At 47.0% G+C, this 19,228-nt stretch overlaps 1 protein-coding gene across 1 annotated transcript in view; it reads right to left on the reverse strand.

Moving 5' to 3' along the window:
• TTC7A (tetratricopeptide repeat domain 7A) overlaps positions 1–1,702 on the reverse strand; it is a 121,028-nt gene extending 119,326 nt beyond the window's left edge. Inside the window, exon 1 of the mRNA XM_014833136.3 lies at positions 1,243–1,702. Coding sequence (XP_014688622.1) covers positions 1,243–1,426 — 184 coding nt within the window. The 5' untranslated portion in view covers positions 1,427–1,702. The remainder of the gene's footprint in view (positions 1–1,242) is intronic.
• Between the last annotated feature and the right edge of the window lie 17,526 nt (positions 1,703–19,228).

Consider the following 19,228-nt stretch of genomic DNA (forward strand, 5'->3'; position numbering starts at 1 on the left):
TCATTGGGCAAACACGCTCTGCCCCTCCCAACACCAGTCAGAAGCCAGGACACGTTCGGCTGCTTCCCGAAACCTTCTCAATTGCCCTCTGATCACCTCCTTGCCTCCCCATCCATTTTGGCAACAATTCAAGCTGGCATTTTGTGCTACACATCTTTGAGAGGTAAGAATGCAAGTGGTTAAAAGGATGAACTCAGAAACCTGGGTTTAAATCCTGGTTCCATCACTTATTGGCTGGATGATCAAGTTATGTCTCTGCGCCTCAGTTTCCTTATCTCTAAGTGGGGCAGACAAGAGTACCTGCCTGCAGGGGTTGTTGGGAGGAATCAATGAGTTGCTTAAAATGCTTAGAACAGAGTCTGGCACACAGTGAGAGCTAGATAAGTGTCAGCTATCACTATCACTATTATCATCCCGCCTGCCCTGCAGAGTCTTCGCAGGCTGGGCGGTCTTTAAAACTCTTTCTATCTGTATTTATTCACTGTCTGCCTCTTTCCACAGGGCTCTGAAGTGGCTTGAAAGAGGGGGCTCAGGGAGGCCTCTCCAGGCTGAGATGAAGGCTCCAGAGACAGGATTTGAGGTTGGAGACTGGGATGGGGTGTTCCCCACTGCCATATCTGGGTGCTTTCCTACCCCAGCACGAGAGCCCAGCCCAGCCAAACCAGCCCTACTGCTAAAGCCACCGACTGCCAGGGCCGGATGGGTCCCGAGTCCGACGACAGATGAGAAAACTGAGGCTCATTAGGCCTCGTTCCCACTTCTCCACCACCCTCGCCGGCGCCCGTCAACCCCCACAACCATGTCTGCTGTGGACAGGGCTCCGTTGTCAATTTGACTTGGGGAAAGAGAGGGAGGGCAAGGAGAGACAGATACAGCCTTCACCTATGGAGTTTAGGGCCGGGGTGCTGGTGGCGGGGCGGCGCAAGAGTCCAGCCCATGCTTTGATCTGATACGTGCGGATAGCACCATTTCACAGCAGACACAGTTGCCCACAAGATCCTGAAGGGCAGACAGCAAAAACCGTTTCTCTCTCTCTCCCAAAGCACCCAACCTGCATGTGACTTTTCTACTGGGGCAGAAGAACCTTCCTAACCACCCTGGGAACTCCTAACACCAGCACTACAGGAAGGGTAATACCGAACGCGGCCGTCGCCGACGGGGGGCAGTCGGGGCGCGCTTCCTGGAGGAGGCGGCGCGTTTCGCGCGCTCCGTCCTTAGGAACCATCCCCTTCCCTCACTTACCGGTGTCCAGAGAGGTGAACGCGGCGCTCGGGCTGGCTCGCCGGCCGCCTCCGCCGCCGGGCACGACCAGCGTCTGCATCTGCCGCACCAGCTCGGGCATGCGGTCCCAGTGGCCCTCGGCGCGGCAGCGCTCCAGCTCGCTCTCCATCTTCAGGTGGGAGCCGTGCGCGCCCTTCGCAGCCATCTTCGAGCGGGCGCTGTCATGGGAGGTGCGGCCGAGAAGTGGAGACCTGGCCGGGGGCGGCGTCCGGGCTGGGGCACACTCGCGGGCGGGGTCGACGGGGGCGCGGGCGGCGGCCGGGGCCCGGGGGGCAGCGGGGGCCCAGGCGGCGGCGGGCGGGCGGCAGCAGCAGCACCCAGCGCACCGCCCGGCGCCTCCGGGCTGGGGCTCTGGTTGCGCGGCGCGGCCGCGTCCCGGAGCAGCCTCCGCCTCTGCCGCAGCAGCTCTAGGCGCTGCCGCCGCCGCCGCCGCTGCAGCTGCTGCCACAGCCCCCGCCCCGGGCCCCGGCGCCGCCAGCTGCGGACCCGCCCCGGGCAGCCGCTCCACCCCCGCGGGGGCGTGGCGCGGCCTCGGCGAGCCGGGCGCGCGGGCGGCCAGCGCGGCCACAGCAGCCAGGCGCGCGGTGGGCGCTCGCGGCCGCCCCGGCGCCAGCCCCCCGCGGCCCCCGCCGCCGCCTCGGCGCTCACTTTAATGCTGCGCGGAGCCCGGGCGCCCGGGGGCACCTCGCTCCCCGGCCCCTCCCCATCCCATGGGGGCTCTCGGCCTGGGAGAGCCGTGCCTAGACGGGCCGGCTTTGTGTGGTGGCCCCGTCACCGCTGCTGCCCCCGGCACGTCACAAATCCAGGCAGAGGCCGGCCGGCCAGTTGCCCCCAACTCCGACAGCGAGCCTCCCCTGGAGCCATCGGCCGCCGCCCGCTCCGGCCCTGCCCTGCCCTGCCCTGCCGGGACACGCGGGCCTGGCGCGCCCCGCGGGGACTCGGGGGAAAACAGGCCGGTGCCGGGGCCCTCGCCTCCCGGGACGCCTCCCCTCGGAGACTTCTTATTGACTGTCTTCACAGCGGAGTTCCTCTTTCCAGCCTGACTCCCCCCCATGCTAACTGGCTGGCCTGTCCTTTGCGGAATCCCGTTGCCCTGGATTTCTGAAAGGGTTTAAGCTGTTTGTCCAACTTGGTGTTTCTTTCTTTCTTAATTCTGATGTCTAAAGACTGTGATCAAGCTGCCCCGAGCTCTCGGCAGGGCTGAGCCGGGCGCGTGGGGTGCTAAGAAGTTCAAAGGATTACCGGGCGGCCTGGAGGAAGGAGCGGAGGGACGAACACCCCCTGCTGGAGACGAACACCCCCTGCTGGAGACAGTTTATGGTAGCCCCGCCTCCGGGGCGACAGTGCTCACAGGCCGGTGTGGGAATTGAGGCTATCACGCAAGAAATCACTGTCAGGCCAGAAAGCAAAAAAACCCTCTGTATTTGAAATATATTGCATGACACAGACGGAAGACTCCAGAAGACAGGAGAGTCAGGGCAAGCTTTTAAGTAAAGACTCCTGAGAGTTAGAAGGTGTCCGCATTCCTTCCCAACGTGGAGGTCTCCGCCACTGCCTGACACGTGACCTTAGAGTGCCCTTGACCACTTTCAGTGTCAGGAGCCCCACTCCTTTGTGCTTCTGGACATCTGTAACCGCGGGAAGGTTTTTGTCAAGCGGAGCCCAGGCTCCTGGTGCTTAGTCCTCTGCAGCCTCAAGGGGTTATCTGGTGAAGGCAGTCTTCCTGGCACCCCTCACCCCCAGCTGCCCCATGGATACCCTCCTGTCCAGGTTACAAATGCAGCTCCAGTCCTTGCTGAGGGGGAGGAGCGGGGGACAGGATTTCCTGACCTTGGGTGCTGCTCTGAGCACCTGAGGTCTCTTCTGAACTCCCAGAGGCCAGGAGATGGGTGAAGGAAAATTGAGGCAGCTCTGGCAGTTGGAATTGAGAGCCAATTTACTCAGTTTGCACAAGTTCCTCTGGCCTACCCCTGTCAACTCCTCTAGCTGGCTTTGGGTTACCCTTTGGCTGCCCTTGCTGGTCACCAGAACTGGATTTGACTTGGAGAGAGCCATGCTTGTCCTTTCAGCGAAGGTGGCCTGAGAACTTGGTGTGATTTGCCCCAGATCTGGCATTCCCCAGAGTCACCCCTGGGGCAGGCAAAGAAAAGCAGTGTTGATAAGAGGGGGGCCATCCTGCCCTCCTCCCTCTTTTTGCCCCAGTCCTTTGCCAACCCCGCTCCCAGGTTGCAGGACTCCAGGGAACTAAGCAAAGGGAATTGCTGCTTGTTTTTTTGAGGGGTGCACCAATATTTCTGTGGGCATGGGTGGGGGGGAGGGGGTAACAGACTATTATGTTCAAACTGTAAGGAGCTTCTCCTGGACACTGCGGAACACGTACCAGACCCCTTCATGGCTCTTTTCCGGCAGAGACGGGAACCCAGCCGCCAGTGAGCAGCATTTTTCGGGGGTGTGAGAGACTGCGAGAACAAGAACAAAGAACAACCATGATTGTATCAGTGATATTTGCCAAAACAAAAGACATATAGGAAGTGTGGTGGTAGTTTTCATTTTTTAATAATCTGAAATCTCTCAGATGAGAGTTTAGGATGAATTCTGATAAAGACAGCTGTCATTTGCCAGCTCAAAAGTCCTACCAAGGGGCCGGCCCAGTGGTGTAGTGGTTAAGTTCACATGTTCCGCTTTGGGGCCAGGGTTTGCAGGTTCAGATCCTGGGAGCAGACTTAGCACTGCTTCTCAAGCCACGCTGTGGCAGCATCCCACATAAAATGGAAGAAGGTTGGCACAGATGTTAGCTCAGCAACAATCTTCCACAAGCAAAAAGAGGAAGATTGGCAATGGATGTTAGCTCAGGGCCAGTCTTCCTCACACACGCAAAAAAAGTGCTACCAAAATAGCTTGATCAGGTGAAGCAGAGTTCAATGCTTACCAGAGTGAGGGAGGGCACTGCCTTCACAGTCTGAGGAGCATCTCAAAGGAAGTAATGACCTTCATGGGAGGTAAATTGACTTGCTGAGAAACGTGTATCTTCAAGGAGCAACAAAGATGGTACAGCATGAGGGACCATCTGGTTTAAAGGGGACCTTGAAACCAAGCCGACAGAGGACTCCACGAGTTTAGCTGCTGCCCCGGACAAGGTGGGGAGGCTCTTGCCACCGGATCCTGAGAGAGGCTGTGTTAAGATATTGGTCTTGGTTCTCATGAAGTTAAGGGCTTGGTGAGATCTCTCATATATGTATAGGTGAAAGGTTTATGATATTTAGTTAGGCCCAGAATGGGAGGGTATTGAAGAGCTCATTTGAACTCACAAAATGTCTGCTCAGGGGCTGGCCCCATGGCCAAGTAGTTAAGTTCACGTGCTCCGCTACAGGTGGCCCAGTGTTTCGTTGGTTCGAATCCTGGGTGTGAACATGGCACTGCTCATCAAACCACGCTGAGGCAGCGTCCCACATGCCACAACTAGAAAGACCCACAACGAAGAATATACAACTATGTACTGGGGGTTTTGGGGAGAAAAAGGAAAAAAATAAAATCTTTAAAAAAAAAAAAGGTCTGTTCAGGGGCTTGCCCAGTAGTGCAGCGGGTTAAGTGCGCACGTTCCGCTTCGGCGGCCCGGGGTTCGCCGGTTCGGATCCCGGGTACGGACATGGCACAGCTCGGCAAGCCATGCTGGGGCAGGTGTCCCATATATAAAGTAGAGGAAGATGGGCACGGATGTTAGCTCAGGGCCAGTCTTCCTCAGCAAAAAGAGGAGGATTGGCAGCAGATAGCTCAGGGCTAATCTTTCTCAAAAAAAAAAGTCTGTTCATGTTTGAACATGAAAAGCTTTGGTTATCATGGCTCCCAGAGAAAAGCTTTGGTTATCATGGACTAGGGTAAGTCACGTGATGGCACGGGAATTTCAGAAAGTTGGGAACGCACTGCCTGCAGTGGCCAGTGAGACCCAGGAATCCTCATCGTTGTCTCAGTTATCGTCCAGGGACCTTTTGCACAGCTGGGTGTCTGGAGTAAGGGACTTACCTGCATGAGATCAGTCTGGTCTTGGGTCGTGCACTTTCCTCTGACAAATTGTTAACTTCTCTATGTAACCTGTATGCCCCCTCTGAGCTGTAAGAGTAAGCAGACAGATGAATCAGTCTTAGAACTCACTTCGTCTTTGCAACACAAAAGATCGTCCACATGTTGGATGAGAATAGAATCACAGGGCAGTTTAAAGCACTCGAGGTCCTGGTTGAGGACCTGTGAAAGGTAGCAGGGCAGCTCAGTAAACTGAGGCATAGTGGGCCAGGGATGTTGTTGATTTTCCCTGGAGTAGACAAACAGGCATTGACTTTTGATTTAAAGAGATGCCAAAGAAAGCACAACATAGATCTATAATTGCAAACATGTAGTCAGGCTCCTGAGGCCTTGAAGATAAAATAGTATTTGAGTGTGGTTCTAAAGGGAAGTGCAGAGGATTTATTCATGGCTCCGGGGTCCTAAGCGAATCTATAGTCCTGCCCACTTGCTTTTTGACTAGGAAGATAGGAGTGTTACAAGGAAGGGGACAAGGTATGAAGACTTTTTTCTCTTTAAAGCTTTGGCTTATTAGTTTTATTCCTTCTTTAGTGCGTTGTTGTTGAGGCTATTGTGCAAATTTGGGTACAGGTTTAGTTGGGTCAGTTTGAACGTTGATGAGTTTAGAATTGTTTGCCCACAAGAGAGCTTCAATTTACACACAAAAGTACTGGGAAATCAATATCCAAATTAGCCAGGACCTCATTACGAATAGAGAGATCCTCGGGGACTGGAAGGAAGAGACTGTCAGGAGAGCCTTTAAAGTGGCAATTCCGTTCACACAGTAAGTCCCTTGCTGGTAGGTTAATGAGTGTAGTGTCACAAAGGAGAAAAGAACATTCCTCGGTTAAAGGGTGCAGGCGGACAGTTACGGGCTGGGCCTGGGGAAGGTGTGCTGAGGATTGTTAGGTAGATGCGTGACACGGAGTCTCATTTGACTCCAAACTACCCAGAGTAGTTTGTTGACTCCAAAGCTTGTATAATAGTGCCTGGGTATAAGATCGATGTTATTTGCCCATATCAATCAACATTTTGTAAGGTTGTCATTTAATTTTTAGAGAAATGTTTCCTTGTGCATTTAAGAGTAGAATGAGAAATTGAACACCTGCATTGATAACTTCTATTTTTCATTTTCCTTTAGTTTCTTAGTTCTAGACCTCTTTCAGTGTTTTGGAGGTCTGGCCATGGGGCTATTTCCCACTCTACTTTTTGCTTGCCTGTTAAATTCCCTGTTTCTCGTTTAAGGCCATTCACGAAAGGCAAGAGAGAGCCAGAGTCACATCTGCTTCAGGATCCACTCCTGCTTGCTGTCCCTGGTGGTGGGTGTTAAAGAACCTATCCCTGAAGTCTCCATCAGACTTCTTTTTTGGCCTGAAGAACTGAATCAGACCACGAATTATTTTCACAGGAAAGACAGAGGTTAGCCTCCAAAAGACCCTGGCCAGCATCTACAGCTTCTCTAAACCTCTGTGCTTTCTTGTGCAATTCAAGATCTTGTGTGTCACCATGGAGGGTTTTCCTATTCTGACTTTTTCATTGAACTTTTCGCAACTGATGTTCCTACTGACACATGAACTGATTGGTATACATCTGGCCACTCTGGATTATATGTCTCCCACACGATTCTAAATTCCTCGGCAATGTTCTCTCTGTCTTGTCTAGGTCTTAGAGAATCTTTGATAGTGACTTTCAGCTGAGAATGAAACCAGAGCTTAAAATCCACCATAAGAGGTCTTCTGTGTGCTGAAGGAGGTTTACCTTAAGGAAGTAAGTGAGCTTGGGGGTATCTGACTGGCCCAGAGGGAGAGGCAGTGGGTCAGAGGGAGAGACGGGGCGGCAGGAGATGGAGGAGTGTAGGATGGGAGATGAGGAGAGTAGGTTAGATGGTGATTTGGGGAGATCTAAAGACAGATAGTTTTAAGTTGTTCACAGTTTCCTTTTGCTTTGGCCAAAGAATCTGTTAAGGAAGTAATTTTGGAATCAAATTTCTTTTGGATGCTTCCTCATGCTAATAAAAAAATGAAGACCATTGGATGTTTGGAATTGTGTTTCCTTTTCATTCTAAGGCACTTCTCAAGTAAGTAACTTTGTTCATATCAAAAGTTCCTTGTAGTGGTCACTGTCATTCTAAATTCTCCTTGGTGAAATGATGCTATTTAGAAAGATAAGTGCACAAATTTGGGCTATCGCATAAACACACGTAAGAAGCAGAAATCAGGCCCAAGGAAGGCATGCACTGAGATTGATACCATGAGAGAACCCATGAGAGACTGGGTACAGTCAGTCGAAAGATGCTTGTGCATCCTGTGGCCCAGGGCCCCCCCAGCCTCACAGCTAGAACTTATCCCACCACAACTCTGATAAATTTACAGTTCCCAGAAGATGGAGGGTGTGCAGAGATCTGCTGGACCAAACTCTCACAGACAAAGTAAGTTTGAGGAAAGTTCTCATAAGGTGTCGATCAGTGGCCCAAGACAGAATTTGTCCCTGGACCGGCTTAGGGACAGACTTATTGGACCTACACTTGTCCTCTTCACTATAAACTTTCCTCTTGTAGATGCACAACAATAAATGACCAGGACAGACATAGAAGAGTAGTAGCCTTGTTAGTAATAAGGCAGATATCCACCGAGGAGAAAAGACTTTCAAATATGGTGAGATCTTCAAGGGATTCCTAAAGAGTGTTTCTTATTGCTAGGAGACAAAATAGACTCAGTGTTTGGGAGGTCAATAAAAAGAAGAATCAAAAAAAGGAATTTGAACCCAGGCCCAAGGCAAGCCTACATCCCTCAGTGGTGTGGTCTGAGAGACCCCGGATGGGCTCGAGGGCCTCAGAGGAGAACACTGTGTGTGAGTCAGGAGTCTTGCGCCAGAGTGGTGAGGAGTCTTGTTTGGATCTCAGTGTTCCTCAGTAATCGAATCCTGGCTCCCTGAAAATATCATCAAAACAGCTTTGTGATGATGCAAAGCTGAGTTTGTTCTCACTGCAGGAAGAGAGAATACTGCTCTGCAGAGCCGTAGTAGCATCTAGAATGGGGAGGCGAAGTCGGGACATTTAAGAAGTGTTGGGATCTGTTTCAAGGTAGCTCTTCCAGTGAGGGGGCTTAATTAGGACTGGGCAAGAATCACGACACGATAGCTGAGGGTGGGGACAGGGCAAGAGTTTCAAAGACTCAGGAAAGAGTCGTTGACGCAATCTGTTGAAAAGTTGCAAAGTTCATTTAAATGGTTTCTGCATGAAATTTCTGCAAAAGACAATAGTTAGTTACAACTTTTATCACCCCAGGCAAGAGTTTCCTGCAATAGTAAAGTCAACTCAACATCAAGAGTAAGTTGTTTGGGTATAGAAAGTTTTGGTTCTTCCTGTGTCCTGATTCCAAGATGTGTTGTGTATGACTCTTACCACATCCCCTTGCCCATATCAGATCACTCTTATTTACACTGGCTGTCACAGTGGCCGTGAATAGACAGGCCATCCAGAGGCGGAGACATCTTCTACTCCAGCCTCTTCTGTCCTACTGTTGTATTTGCCTTTTGGAGTGCCCAAGAGCCCTGTGTTCCCAACAGGAACCCTAAAAATCCTAAATTGGAATCTGAATTAAACCTTTGCTTCATAGTCCTTTCATCCACGCAGGTCATCAGGGTGTGTGATGTGGAGCAGAATGACAAACTGCCTCCTCAATCTTCTGTAGTCACATGGCCCACAATCCTGACATTCGGAAATCACCTTTGACTTATCACCATGATTATTGGCTCATAGCATTTCTGGCCCATGGTGTCTCATGCCTTACTTAAATATCACTGCTGTGGACTGGCTGCCTGTGTGGTCAGTCTTTCCCTTTGACTGCTGCAGGAAAACTGGAGCTAATCATTAGGCAAGGGCTAAGGCCCTACAAGGGCAAGCTTCAAAGCCATGAAATCCTTGTGCTTGTGCATTGTAAGACTCAGTAGTTATTTGTTGTGTTAATTTTAGAATCTTAGAATGTTAAGGTTTCCCCAGTCCCGGGAGGTGAGAGCTCTGGGCTGTCTCCTGTCCCAAAGACCCACTTCATCATTGAGATGGCAGCACCTCCCTCCATGCGCTGACGTTCCTCCCCTGTCCCCGTCCCTTCTGTTCCCTGGGGCCTCAGGTGACTCCTGCTTCTCCTTGGTGGCTTGTGTGTCATCTTGCAGGACTGTTACAATGGTTCCCTTCCAAGAGTGGGAGCCCACGCTTGCTCCCAGCCTTGGCCAGTACTGGTTCTCTGCCGATACTGCCATCCTGGTGGGAGGGAAGTCAGCCCAACCCACCAGAGCTCAGAGCCTTTTCAGCTCACCCCATGCTGGTCTGATTTTAAGCTCCACCCTCCCAAGGCCAACCTGAGTGTCTGCCCTTCAGTGATTATAGCAGTGTTAGGCCTTAAACTTTAGCTGTGGTCTACTAACTTTTCAAAATTTTTTTCTTTCTTTTCTATCTTTTTAACACATTTTTGTGTGTGAAAAATAAGATAATTAAAGGAAAGTGCATAAAACATAATTATTATGAGGCAAATTCTTGTTAACCACAAATTACGAGTCAAGAAATAGGGCTTTACTGGCATCCAGAAGCCCCTGGTACATCCCTTCCCAAACACAGCCTTCTCCCTCCTACAGGTAACTGCTGGCTTTTGTCCTACTTTTCCATTGCTTTCTGATATCCTTTATCACATTTAGGAAGTTCCTTCTATTCCGAGTTTGTTAAGAGATTTTTTTTTTAATTATGATTGAAATTGAATTTTTGAAACACTTTTTTACATTTATTGCGATGGTCATGTAATTTTTCTCCTTCAAATTTATTAATATGGTGAATTACTTTGATTCTCAAATATTAACCATCCTTGCATTTCTAGAATAAGATCGGTTTAGTCGTATTATTTTCCTATTGCTTCTGTAACAAATTACCAAATACACAGCGGCTTAAACCAGCACAGATTTATTACCTTACAGTTCTTGAGGCTGGGAGTCTAACGTGGGTCTTGTGAGCTAAATCCAGGTATTGGCAGAGCTGCATTGCTCCTGGAGGCACTAGGGGAAAATCCATTTCCTTGCCTTTCGCTGCTTCTAGAGGCTGCTGCATTCCTCGCCTGATGGCCCCTTCCTCCGTCTTCATAGCTCTCACTCCAATCTCTGCTTCCATGGTCACATCTTCTCTCTGACCCCGACTCTCCGGCCTCCCTCTTGTAAGGACTCTTGTGATTACACTGGACCCACAAGGATAATCCAAGATAATCTCCCCATCTCATGGTCCTTAATTTAATCACCTCTGCTAAGTCCTTTTTGCCGTGTAAGATGACATATTCGTAGGTTTTGAGGATTAGGATGTGAACATCTTTGGGGGCCATTATTCTATTTCCCACATCGGTCATAATCTATTTTCCTCTCTATATATTGCTTGAATTGATTTGCTAATATGATATTTTATTCAGAATTTTTGTATCCATGTTCTTGAATGAGATTTGGCTAAATATTTGCTTCTGGAACTATCTTCATTGGCTTTGGTATCAAAAGTTATGCTAGCCTTATAAATGAGTTGGAAGGTATGACCATCTTCTTTCTGTTCTCCAGACAGTTTGTTTGTGGTAGGCGTTATTTTCCCTTAGCTATTTATGGGAAGGTTTTTAAATACTGATTCAATTTATTTAAAAATTATAGGACTTCAAATTTCTATTTCTTCTTTGATCAATTTTTAGTAGGTTATATTTTCCTGGGTATATATTTGCTTCATCTAACTTTTCACAATTTAAGTGTGAAGTGATTCATAAAATTCTCTTATTGTCTTTTTAATGTTTATAGAATTTATAGTGACATCTGCTTTTTCGTTCCTGCCATTGATTATTTGTGCATTCTGTTTTTTATTTTTCTTGACAGTTTGCAAGGATTTATACATTTTTTTCAAATTGTATAACTGCTCTTTTCAAAGAGCCAACTTTTCTTCTTTGAAAAAACCAACTTTTGGTTTTATTGATCCTCTCTATGGCATGTTATTTTCTATGTCATTGATTTTTGCTATTATCTTTATTATTTCATTATTTTACTGTATTTGGGTTTCTTTTGTACTTGTATAACAGGATAGGCCAGATTATGCTGCAGTAACAAATGGTCCCCCCAAAATCTCAGGGCTTTCAACAACATAGTTTATTTCTCACTCAGGTTGGCTGAGTTCTTTTCCACAGTGTCTTCACTCTGGGGCTCAAGCTGGCAGAACAGCCACTGTCTAGAACATTGACGATCATTATGGCAGAGGGAAAAGAGTATGGTAAGCCATATGTTTGTTGGCTCTTAAAACTTCAGCCTATATGTGACACCTCACACTTCTGTACACATTCCATTGACCAGAGCAAGAAATACAGCTAAGCCTGATGCCAGTGCCTAGAGATGGGCAGTGAATCTTTGTGAATAATAATATAGTATTCCATATCTTATTTCTCTAACTTTTTGAGATAGAATCTTAGCTCATTAATTTTTAACCTTTCTTATTTTCTTTTTCTTTCTTTCTTTATTTTTTTTTTTGCTGAGGAAGATTCGCCCTGAGCTAACATCCATGTCAGTCTTCCTCTATTTTTTAGTATGTGGACTGCCAGTAGACTATGGCCACTAACAGTGGTGCAGGTCTGTGCCTGGGAACCAAACCCGGGCCGCCAAAGTGGAGTGTACTGAACTTAACCACTAGGCTACTGGGGCTGGCCCTTATTTTCTAATATATACATTTAAGTCTATAAATTTCCATGTGTCAGCTGTATCCCATGAGAACTGATACATAGAAATTTTGTTAACATTCAGTTCAAAATATTTTCTAACTTCCTTTGTGATACCTTATTTGACCTATGTGTTATTTAGAAGTGTTTCTTAATTTCCAAATAGATATGGAGTGTTTTAAAGTGTTTTATTTGTCGGGTGTAACTGCAGTGTATAAGAGAATATGCTTTGTGTGATTTCAAGTCTTAGACATTTTTTAGACTCGTTTTCAACCACATGATCTTGGGAAGAGGACCTTGAGCCTTAGAGGAGACCCCAGCCCTGGCCAGCACCTTGATTTCACCTTGTGAGCGTCTGAGCAGAGAACCTAGTTAGTCCCCACCTGGACTTCTGGTCTACGGAGCTGTGAGGCAATAAATGCGTGTTGTTTTAAGCTGCTAAGTTTTAGTAATTTGTTATGCAGAAATAGAAAACTATTACAGTGTTTTTGCCAGTGAATAAATCACTCAGTTTTTGTCTGAAAAGGTCTTCTCATGCTTATTCTTGAAGGTTATTTTAGGTGAATATAGAATGTTAGACTAGCAATTTTCTTTTAGCTCTTTGAAGATATCACACTGTTCTCTGGCTTCCATTGTTGCTGTTGAGAAGTCGGCTATCTGTCTGACTGTTGCTCCTTTGAAAATAATTTCTCCCCCCTCTCCTTATCTTTAATATTTTTTCTTTTTTGCAGATTTATTTTAAGGTGCCAAGAATAGGTTTCCTTAAATTAATTTTGCTTGGGATTTGTTGTTCATCTTGATTCTGAGCTTGAAGTCTTTCATCAGTTCTGGAAAATTCTGTTATTATCTCTTCAAATATTATCTCTGCTCGTTCTCTCCTCTCCTCCTGGGACTCCAAGTAGCTATAAATAAGATCTTCTCACTGTATTCTCCATGTCTATTACCCTTGCTTTTGTATTTTCCATCTTGTCTCTCTTTACTTCATTCTAGATGGTTTCCTCTGCCATATTTTCTTTTTTTTTTTGAGTTCATAATAGTTTACATCATTGTGAAATTTCAGGTGTACGTTATTTCTTGTCTGTCACCACATAAGTGCTCCCCTTCACCACCTGTGCCCATCCCCCAACCCCTTCCCCTGGTACCCACTGAACTTTTCTTTGTCCATGTGTTTTTTCATATTCCACATATGAGTGAAATCATCTGGTGTTTGTCTTTCTTAGTCTGGCTTATTTCACTTATCATAATTCCCTCCAGGTCCATCCATGTTGTTGCAAATGGGATGATTTTGCCTTTTTTGTGGCTGAGTAGTATTCCATTGTAAATATATATACCACATCTTCTTTATCCAATCATCAGCCAATGGGCACTTCAGTTGCTTCCATGTCTTGGCTATTGTGAATAGTGCTGCAATGAACATAGGGGTTCATATGTTACTTTGGATTGTTGATTTCAAGTGGTTTGGGTAGATACCCAGTAGTGGGATAGCTGGGTTGTATGGTAGTTCTAGTTTTAGCTTTTTGAGGAATCTCCATACTGTTTTCCATAGTGGCTGCACCAGTTTGCATTCCCACCAGCAGTATATGAGGGTTCCCTTTTCTCCACACCCTCTTCAACATTTGTTATTTTTAGTCTTAGCAAATAGCCATTTTAACAGGTATATGGTGGTACCTTACTGCAGTTTTAACTTGCATTTCCCTGATGATTAGTGATGTCGAACATCTTTTCATGTATTTATTGGCCATCTTTTTTTTTTGAAGAGGATTAGCCCTGAGCTAACGTCTGCCACCAATCCTCCTCTTTTTGCTGAGAAATATTGGCCCTGAGCTAACATCTGTGCCCATCTTCCTCTATTATAAATGTGGGATGCCACCACAGCATGGCTTGATAAGTGGTGCATAGGTCAGCACCTGGGATCCCAACCCACAAACCCCAGGCCAATGAAGCAGAGCCAGCAAACTTAACCGCTGCACCACAGGGTCAGCCCCTGCTATATTTTCTAATTCATTGATTCTTCCTTCTCGTGTGTCCAAACTGCTACTGAACCCATCCCTTGACTTTTTAACATCTCTTAGTATATTTTTCCATTCTCAGATTTCTATGTGATTCTTTTTCCAGTCTGCTATTTTATCGCCGAGGGAAGTCGTCCTTGACTCCCCGCATCCTCACCTCAGGCTTGTTTAAGTGCCCTCCCCAGGGGCTCCCATGGCAACCTGGGCTCTCACAGGCATTTGCTACATTCTCCTACATTCTCTCCCCAACTAGACTATAAGTGTCTTGAGGACAGTGTGTATCATTTGCCCTGTGTCTCCAGTGTTTAGCACGGTACCTGGATAATAGCGGCCACTCAGTCAGTGTTGTGGAACTCAACTGAGCTTTAAAGAAACTCCCTAACCATCTCACACTGCCCCACTCTGAGGGGACGGAAAACCCTCAGTAAAGTCTCCAATACTCCCAGCTGCACTCTGTGTGAAGCGATTCTTCTGTGGAGGGAATGCTAAGAGATCCTGATTTCTGCATCCAGGCTGATGCAGGGAAAGAGTGAAAAGCAAAACAGACACAGAAATAAGAGGCTAAGGGCACCTCCGGTGAGTAAGCCTCTGGGAATGAGCAGGAATTATTTGACAAGCTCGAACTTTTCCAGGCTGTGGAATTGGCTAGTGCTGACTCCATTATACCCAGACCTTCAAGGACTGAGGGGCTCCCAGCTGACATCTGGGTGGCACTGTTGCAGGGTATCTGTGACCTCAAGGCAGGGCGGTTTTTAAGGAAGGAATCTTGTACAACCAGTATGCTGAACACAACAGGACTTGTGGGTTGTTGGTACCAAAGCCAATTTATTTTTGTCTTCCACTGCCTTGTAATCCCTTCCAATGGGGGTTAGGATGGTCTTTTCCCTGGCTGTGTGTAAAAATGCCACCAAACTCATAAATTTTTCTGGGCACCCCTAGGTAAAAATCCATGGGTCACTTTAAGTCACAAATGCAGACTTAATTGCCGTCTAATGTACTAATCAATATTTAAGTCTTCATTCAAAGATAAGATTTCTCTCCCGCTCCCCCAAAGCTAGGGCCCATGGCAGGTGGGCTGTCTGCAGCCCGGGAGGGAGCTGTGTTCCTCTTCTTTGCTTTCTTATTAATTTCCTTCTTGTTTTGCTGATGTTTCTGATGTTTAAGGCTGAAGTGGGGATAGGAAAGTTCCTGGTAAAGTGGCTTTATAGGTCCTACACCTGGGGACCCATCGGTCCCCTGGCAGATGTTTAAAGCTGACTTCTGGGGGCTTTCCTGGGGTCCTGGGAGACTCCTCTGCTGGGTTCTTCTGACTCAGTTCCCTCTCCTTCAGTGGGCTCCTCCTGCTCCTCTGCTCCCCACAGCCTCTGCCATAGCAGTCACCTCCCAGCCTCTAACCAGTGGGACCCTGTTGTCCTCACCAGCTACCCTCTTGATTAGCCTCTACCCCAGGTGGATGTTGCCTCTGCCCCTTCCTCATCTGGTCCCCAGGATTCTTGTCTCATTTGACCTGTGCTCAGAGGGTAGAGCAGTTCATCCCCAGACACTGTTCTCTTGGCCGAGGTTGCTTAGCCTTCTGGAGCTAGCCAGCACCAGGCTATTGTGTGTGCCCAGCAGCAGGAGCCAACCATCTAACTCCCCTAGCAGTCAGTCCCCTTGAGGGGAGGGAGCAGATGACCCCTCAGATTTCCCCAAGAAATCCTCCCTACAAAATCTCAGCTGAACTTCCCCTTTTCTGACTCCTATTTGCTCTGAGTGAAGGATTCCCTGGGCGAGAGGACGAAGAGACAGGTAACCAGGTTTTGAAAATTCCCTTTGAAAATCTGCATCTTTGTGGTCTGCTCACACCTTACTTTGATGCTCAATAAATATCATATCTTGGCATCTCAATCAAAACTTCCAACTTAACATCCTGTTGCGCTGGTTCGTTTTTTTACTGAAACGAAAACTTCATTAGTGTTTTTTCTGATTATAAAATGAATGCATGCTTCTTATAAAATTAAACCAACACATGCATATAAAAGAAAGTAGTGGCCCAGTGCAATCACATCTCCCAGGGATAACTCAAAGATAAGACTTTGCTATGTACCTCTCCAGACTCTTTCTCTTTGACACACTTGAACTTTTTTTAATAATGAAAATGGGATTGTACCACCTATGAGCTCCAAGGAGCCTTTTCCCTACTACTGATGAATGAATGAAAATCAATAGGATATATTGGAGTATATGAGAAAGCCTTTTGGTTTAAAATTAATTCAGCTTGACCTTGTTTTTCCAGAAAGGCCTGATGTGGCCTCTTGAGCATGCAGTGTACATCTGCTTTAAACATTTACAATGTCCCAAAGACAAGAATGATGCCCTTGAAGATAGGGATGTAGCTTCCCCCCATTTCGGCATTTCCTTAAGGATACACATCCCTTTCTAGAAACCAAGGATTAATTACTGGGCTGCTGTGCTCACATTGTGACCACTGACCTGCTGTGCCAGCAAAGTAATCTCATGACTGCTGTAAAAGGGCTATCCCTGTCATAGGTGATGTGTGTGCTCTTTGTTCCAAGCCGGTCCATAACCACTCTGTACACCCCACTTCTTTGGTGCCCTTCCTTCCTGGGGAAGGAAGGCCCTGGGCTATAGTCCTCAGACCTGGCTCATAATAAAGTCACCCCAATTTTTTTTTTTGCTTTTTCTCCCCAAATCCCCGCAGTACATAGTTGTATATTTTAGTTGTGGGTTCTTCCAGTTGTGGCATGTGGGACACCGCCTCAGCATGGCTTGATGAGCAGTGCCATGTGCACACCCAGGATCCAAACCATGAAACCCTGGGCCACGAAAGCAGAGTACGCGAACTTAACCGCTCAGCCATGGGGCTGGCCCCACTCCAATTTTGATTCAAAAATTGGTTACAGGTTATTTGCATCGACACTACCATAAGGATAAGTAAGCCCTACCATCTCATATATGCCTAAAACTATCTTGGAGTGGAGTAGAAGAGGAGAGAATAGCTGAGAGACTGAGCAATGACCTGGGTAGGCTGAGTATCTAATGGACAGTTTACCTTATGGAATTAAACTGTGATTTAGCGGAGAGGACTAAATTAAGTTTTCTCTCACTTCCCATCAAGATGGGTGCTTTAGAGGAAATAAGATCTGTTATAGAAAGTCAAAGAGCTGCATTTGTGTTTTACACCAGGAAGTTATTGTGTAAATTTGTGACTCCCCACTACAAATGAAATCGCTGGGTTGGAGGGAATGCACCTCTTTAAGGCTTTTCATATGCATTTCCAGTGTGTATGAGCATATACCCTCTCATACACTTTCCCTATACCCTCAGTAACACTGGATATTTACATTTTTGCTAGTCTAATAGGCCAAAAATAATAATTAAGCCTTTCTTTGATTTGTAATAGGGTGAGCAAATCTTGCTTTAGGATAGGACACTTGCTAGTCACTAAGGCAATATGCTCCATCCGTTTTGATGTCCCAATAGCATTTTAGTAAGTTTTGCCCCCGGCTCAGTTTTTAAAGAATCCAGGCTGAAACTAGTGGGCTCCAGGGTGGACTGCAAGAGGCCTGTTCCTCCCCCAGGCCCTGGGGGGAGAAAAGGCTGAAGGAGATCCTTCCCCGAGGGACTTTGAGAGACTGCCATCAAGGCTGCTTGAGGCCTGAGAGTCACCCTCCTCCCTTCTAGGAAAATCTGCCCTATATACTCATAGCCCCAAACTGTGCCTAAGCAGTCTTATTCCATGTCAAGGGACCCTGTCCCTTTAGACACTAGTGACCACAAGACCAAAGTGTGTGTAGGGGGTTCCTGCCCCTAGGGAGGCCAGACCACCCATGGACCAATTAGCTGTTACAGATGGCTTGGCACAAAAAGATGGGCTCAACCAGATTCTTCTTCCCTGGGATTTCAACTAAGAAACTCAGAAAGAATTTGCTTGTAAGCAGTGAGGCTAAACTTGTAAAGATAACGAGAAAATAAATTGAGCCCTGGGCAAGCCCAAGCCCGGCTGAGTCAGCATGGAGAGGAAGATATGCAGAGTAGAAGAGCTGCTCCCCTTGACATAGGGACCTCTCCCAGGGAGATGCTGGTCTCCTCCTGCAAGTGGAGCTGCAACCTTAGAGCTGCAGCCACCCTGCCTCACTGAGAGCCAGGGGCAGCCCAGCCCTCTGCTGCTCTGTCCCAGCTTCACACTTGATCTTGGGCATGGTACCTAGCCGTTATGCAGATGTCATCTATGTCCATCACAGTGGGCAGGTGTAGACTGTGGATGCAAATAATCCATAACCAATCTATAAATGAAAATTGGGGTGAGTTTATTCTGAGCCAAATGTGACGACTAGCTTAGCCCGGGTCCTTCCCCAAGGAAAGAAGGGCACCAAAGAAGTGGAGTGTACGGAGTGGTTACATACCCTCAAAGAGTATGTTTCAGATATGATTGAAATGTCCCTTTTATAATAGTCATGAGACTGCTCTGTCGGCACAGCTATTGATGGGCACAGCAAGGTAGCAGGTCTCTTGTCTCCAGCTGGGTGGTCACAGGGTGGGCGCAGCAATCAATTCCCAGCCTAGGGAGAGATGCTTATCCTTAAGGAAATGCCAATGTGGAGGAAGTTGCACCTTTATCTTAAGGGCATTTGTTCTTGCCTTTGGGACATAGGAAATGCTTAAAGCAGATATACAATGCATGCTAAACAGCCCTTCAGGCCCTTTTGGAAAAACAAGGTCAAGCTGAATTAGGTTTACACCAAATGGCTTCCTCATATACTCCAATATATCGTATTGCTTGCCATTTATTTGTCAAGATAATAGATTCTTCTGATAGACTCTCTGGATTGGGCTTCCCAAGGCACTCAGAACATCAGAGAAAAGGTTTTGATTATAAAGGACAAAGAGTATGCGAGCTTTTCTTGAAACATTTTGAGTAGATACAGAACAAGTTTATATGGATCTTGCAAGAAAAATAAGACAAAGTACACAATAACATTTTACAGTAAATTCTCATCTTAATCTTGGATGAGAGAGGGTTGTTTATTGAAATCCTCTTGGAAATTCTGGTAATAAACCCCTAAGATGGCATCTAAGATGGACCTGCCTTATCCTCCCTCCTCTTCCCCTAGTCTACCTCCCAACTGTGGATGGTGAGCCATAAATCAGTACAGAGAGGTTTATATA

This window comes from Equus asinus, chromosome 6 (assembly GCF_041296235.1).
Source record: "Equus asinus isolate D_3611 breed Donkey chromosome 6, EquAss-T2T_v2, whole genome shotgun sequence".
Lineage (NCBI taxonomy): Eukaryota > Metazoa > Chordata > Mammalia > Perissodactyla > Equidae > Equus > Equus asinus.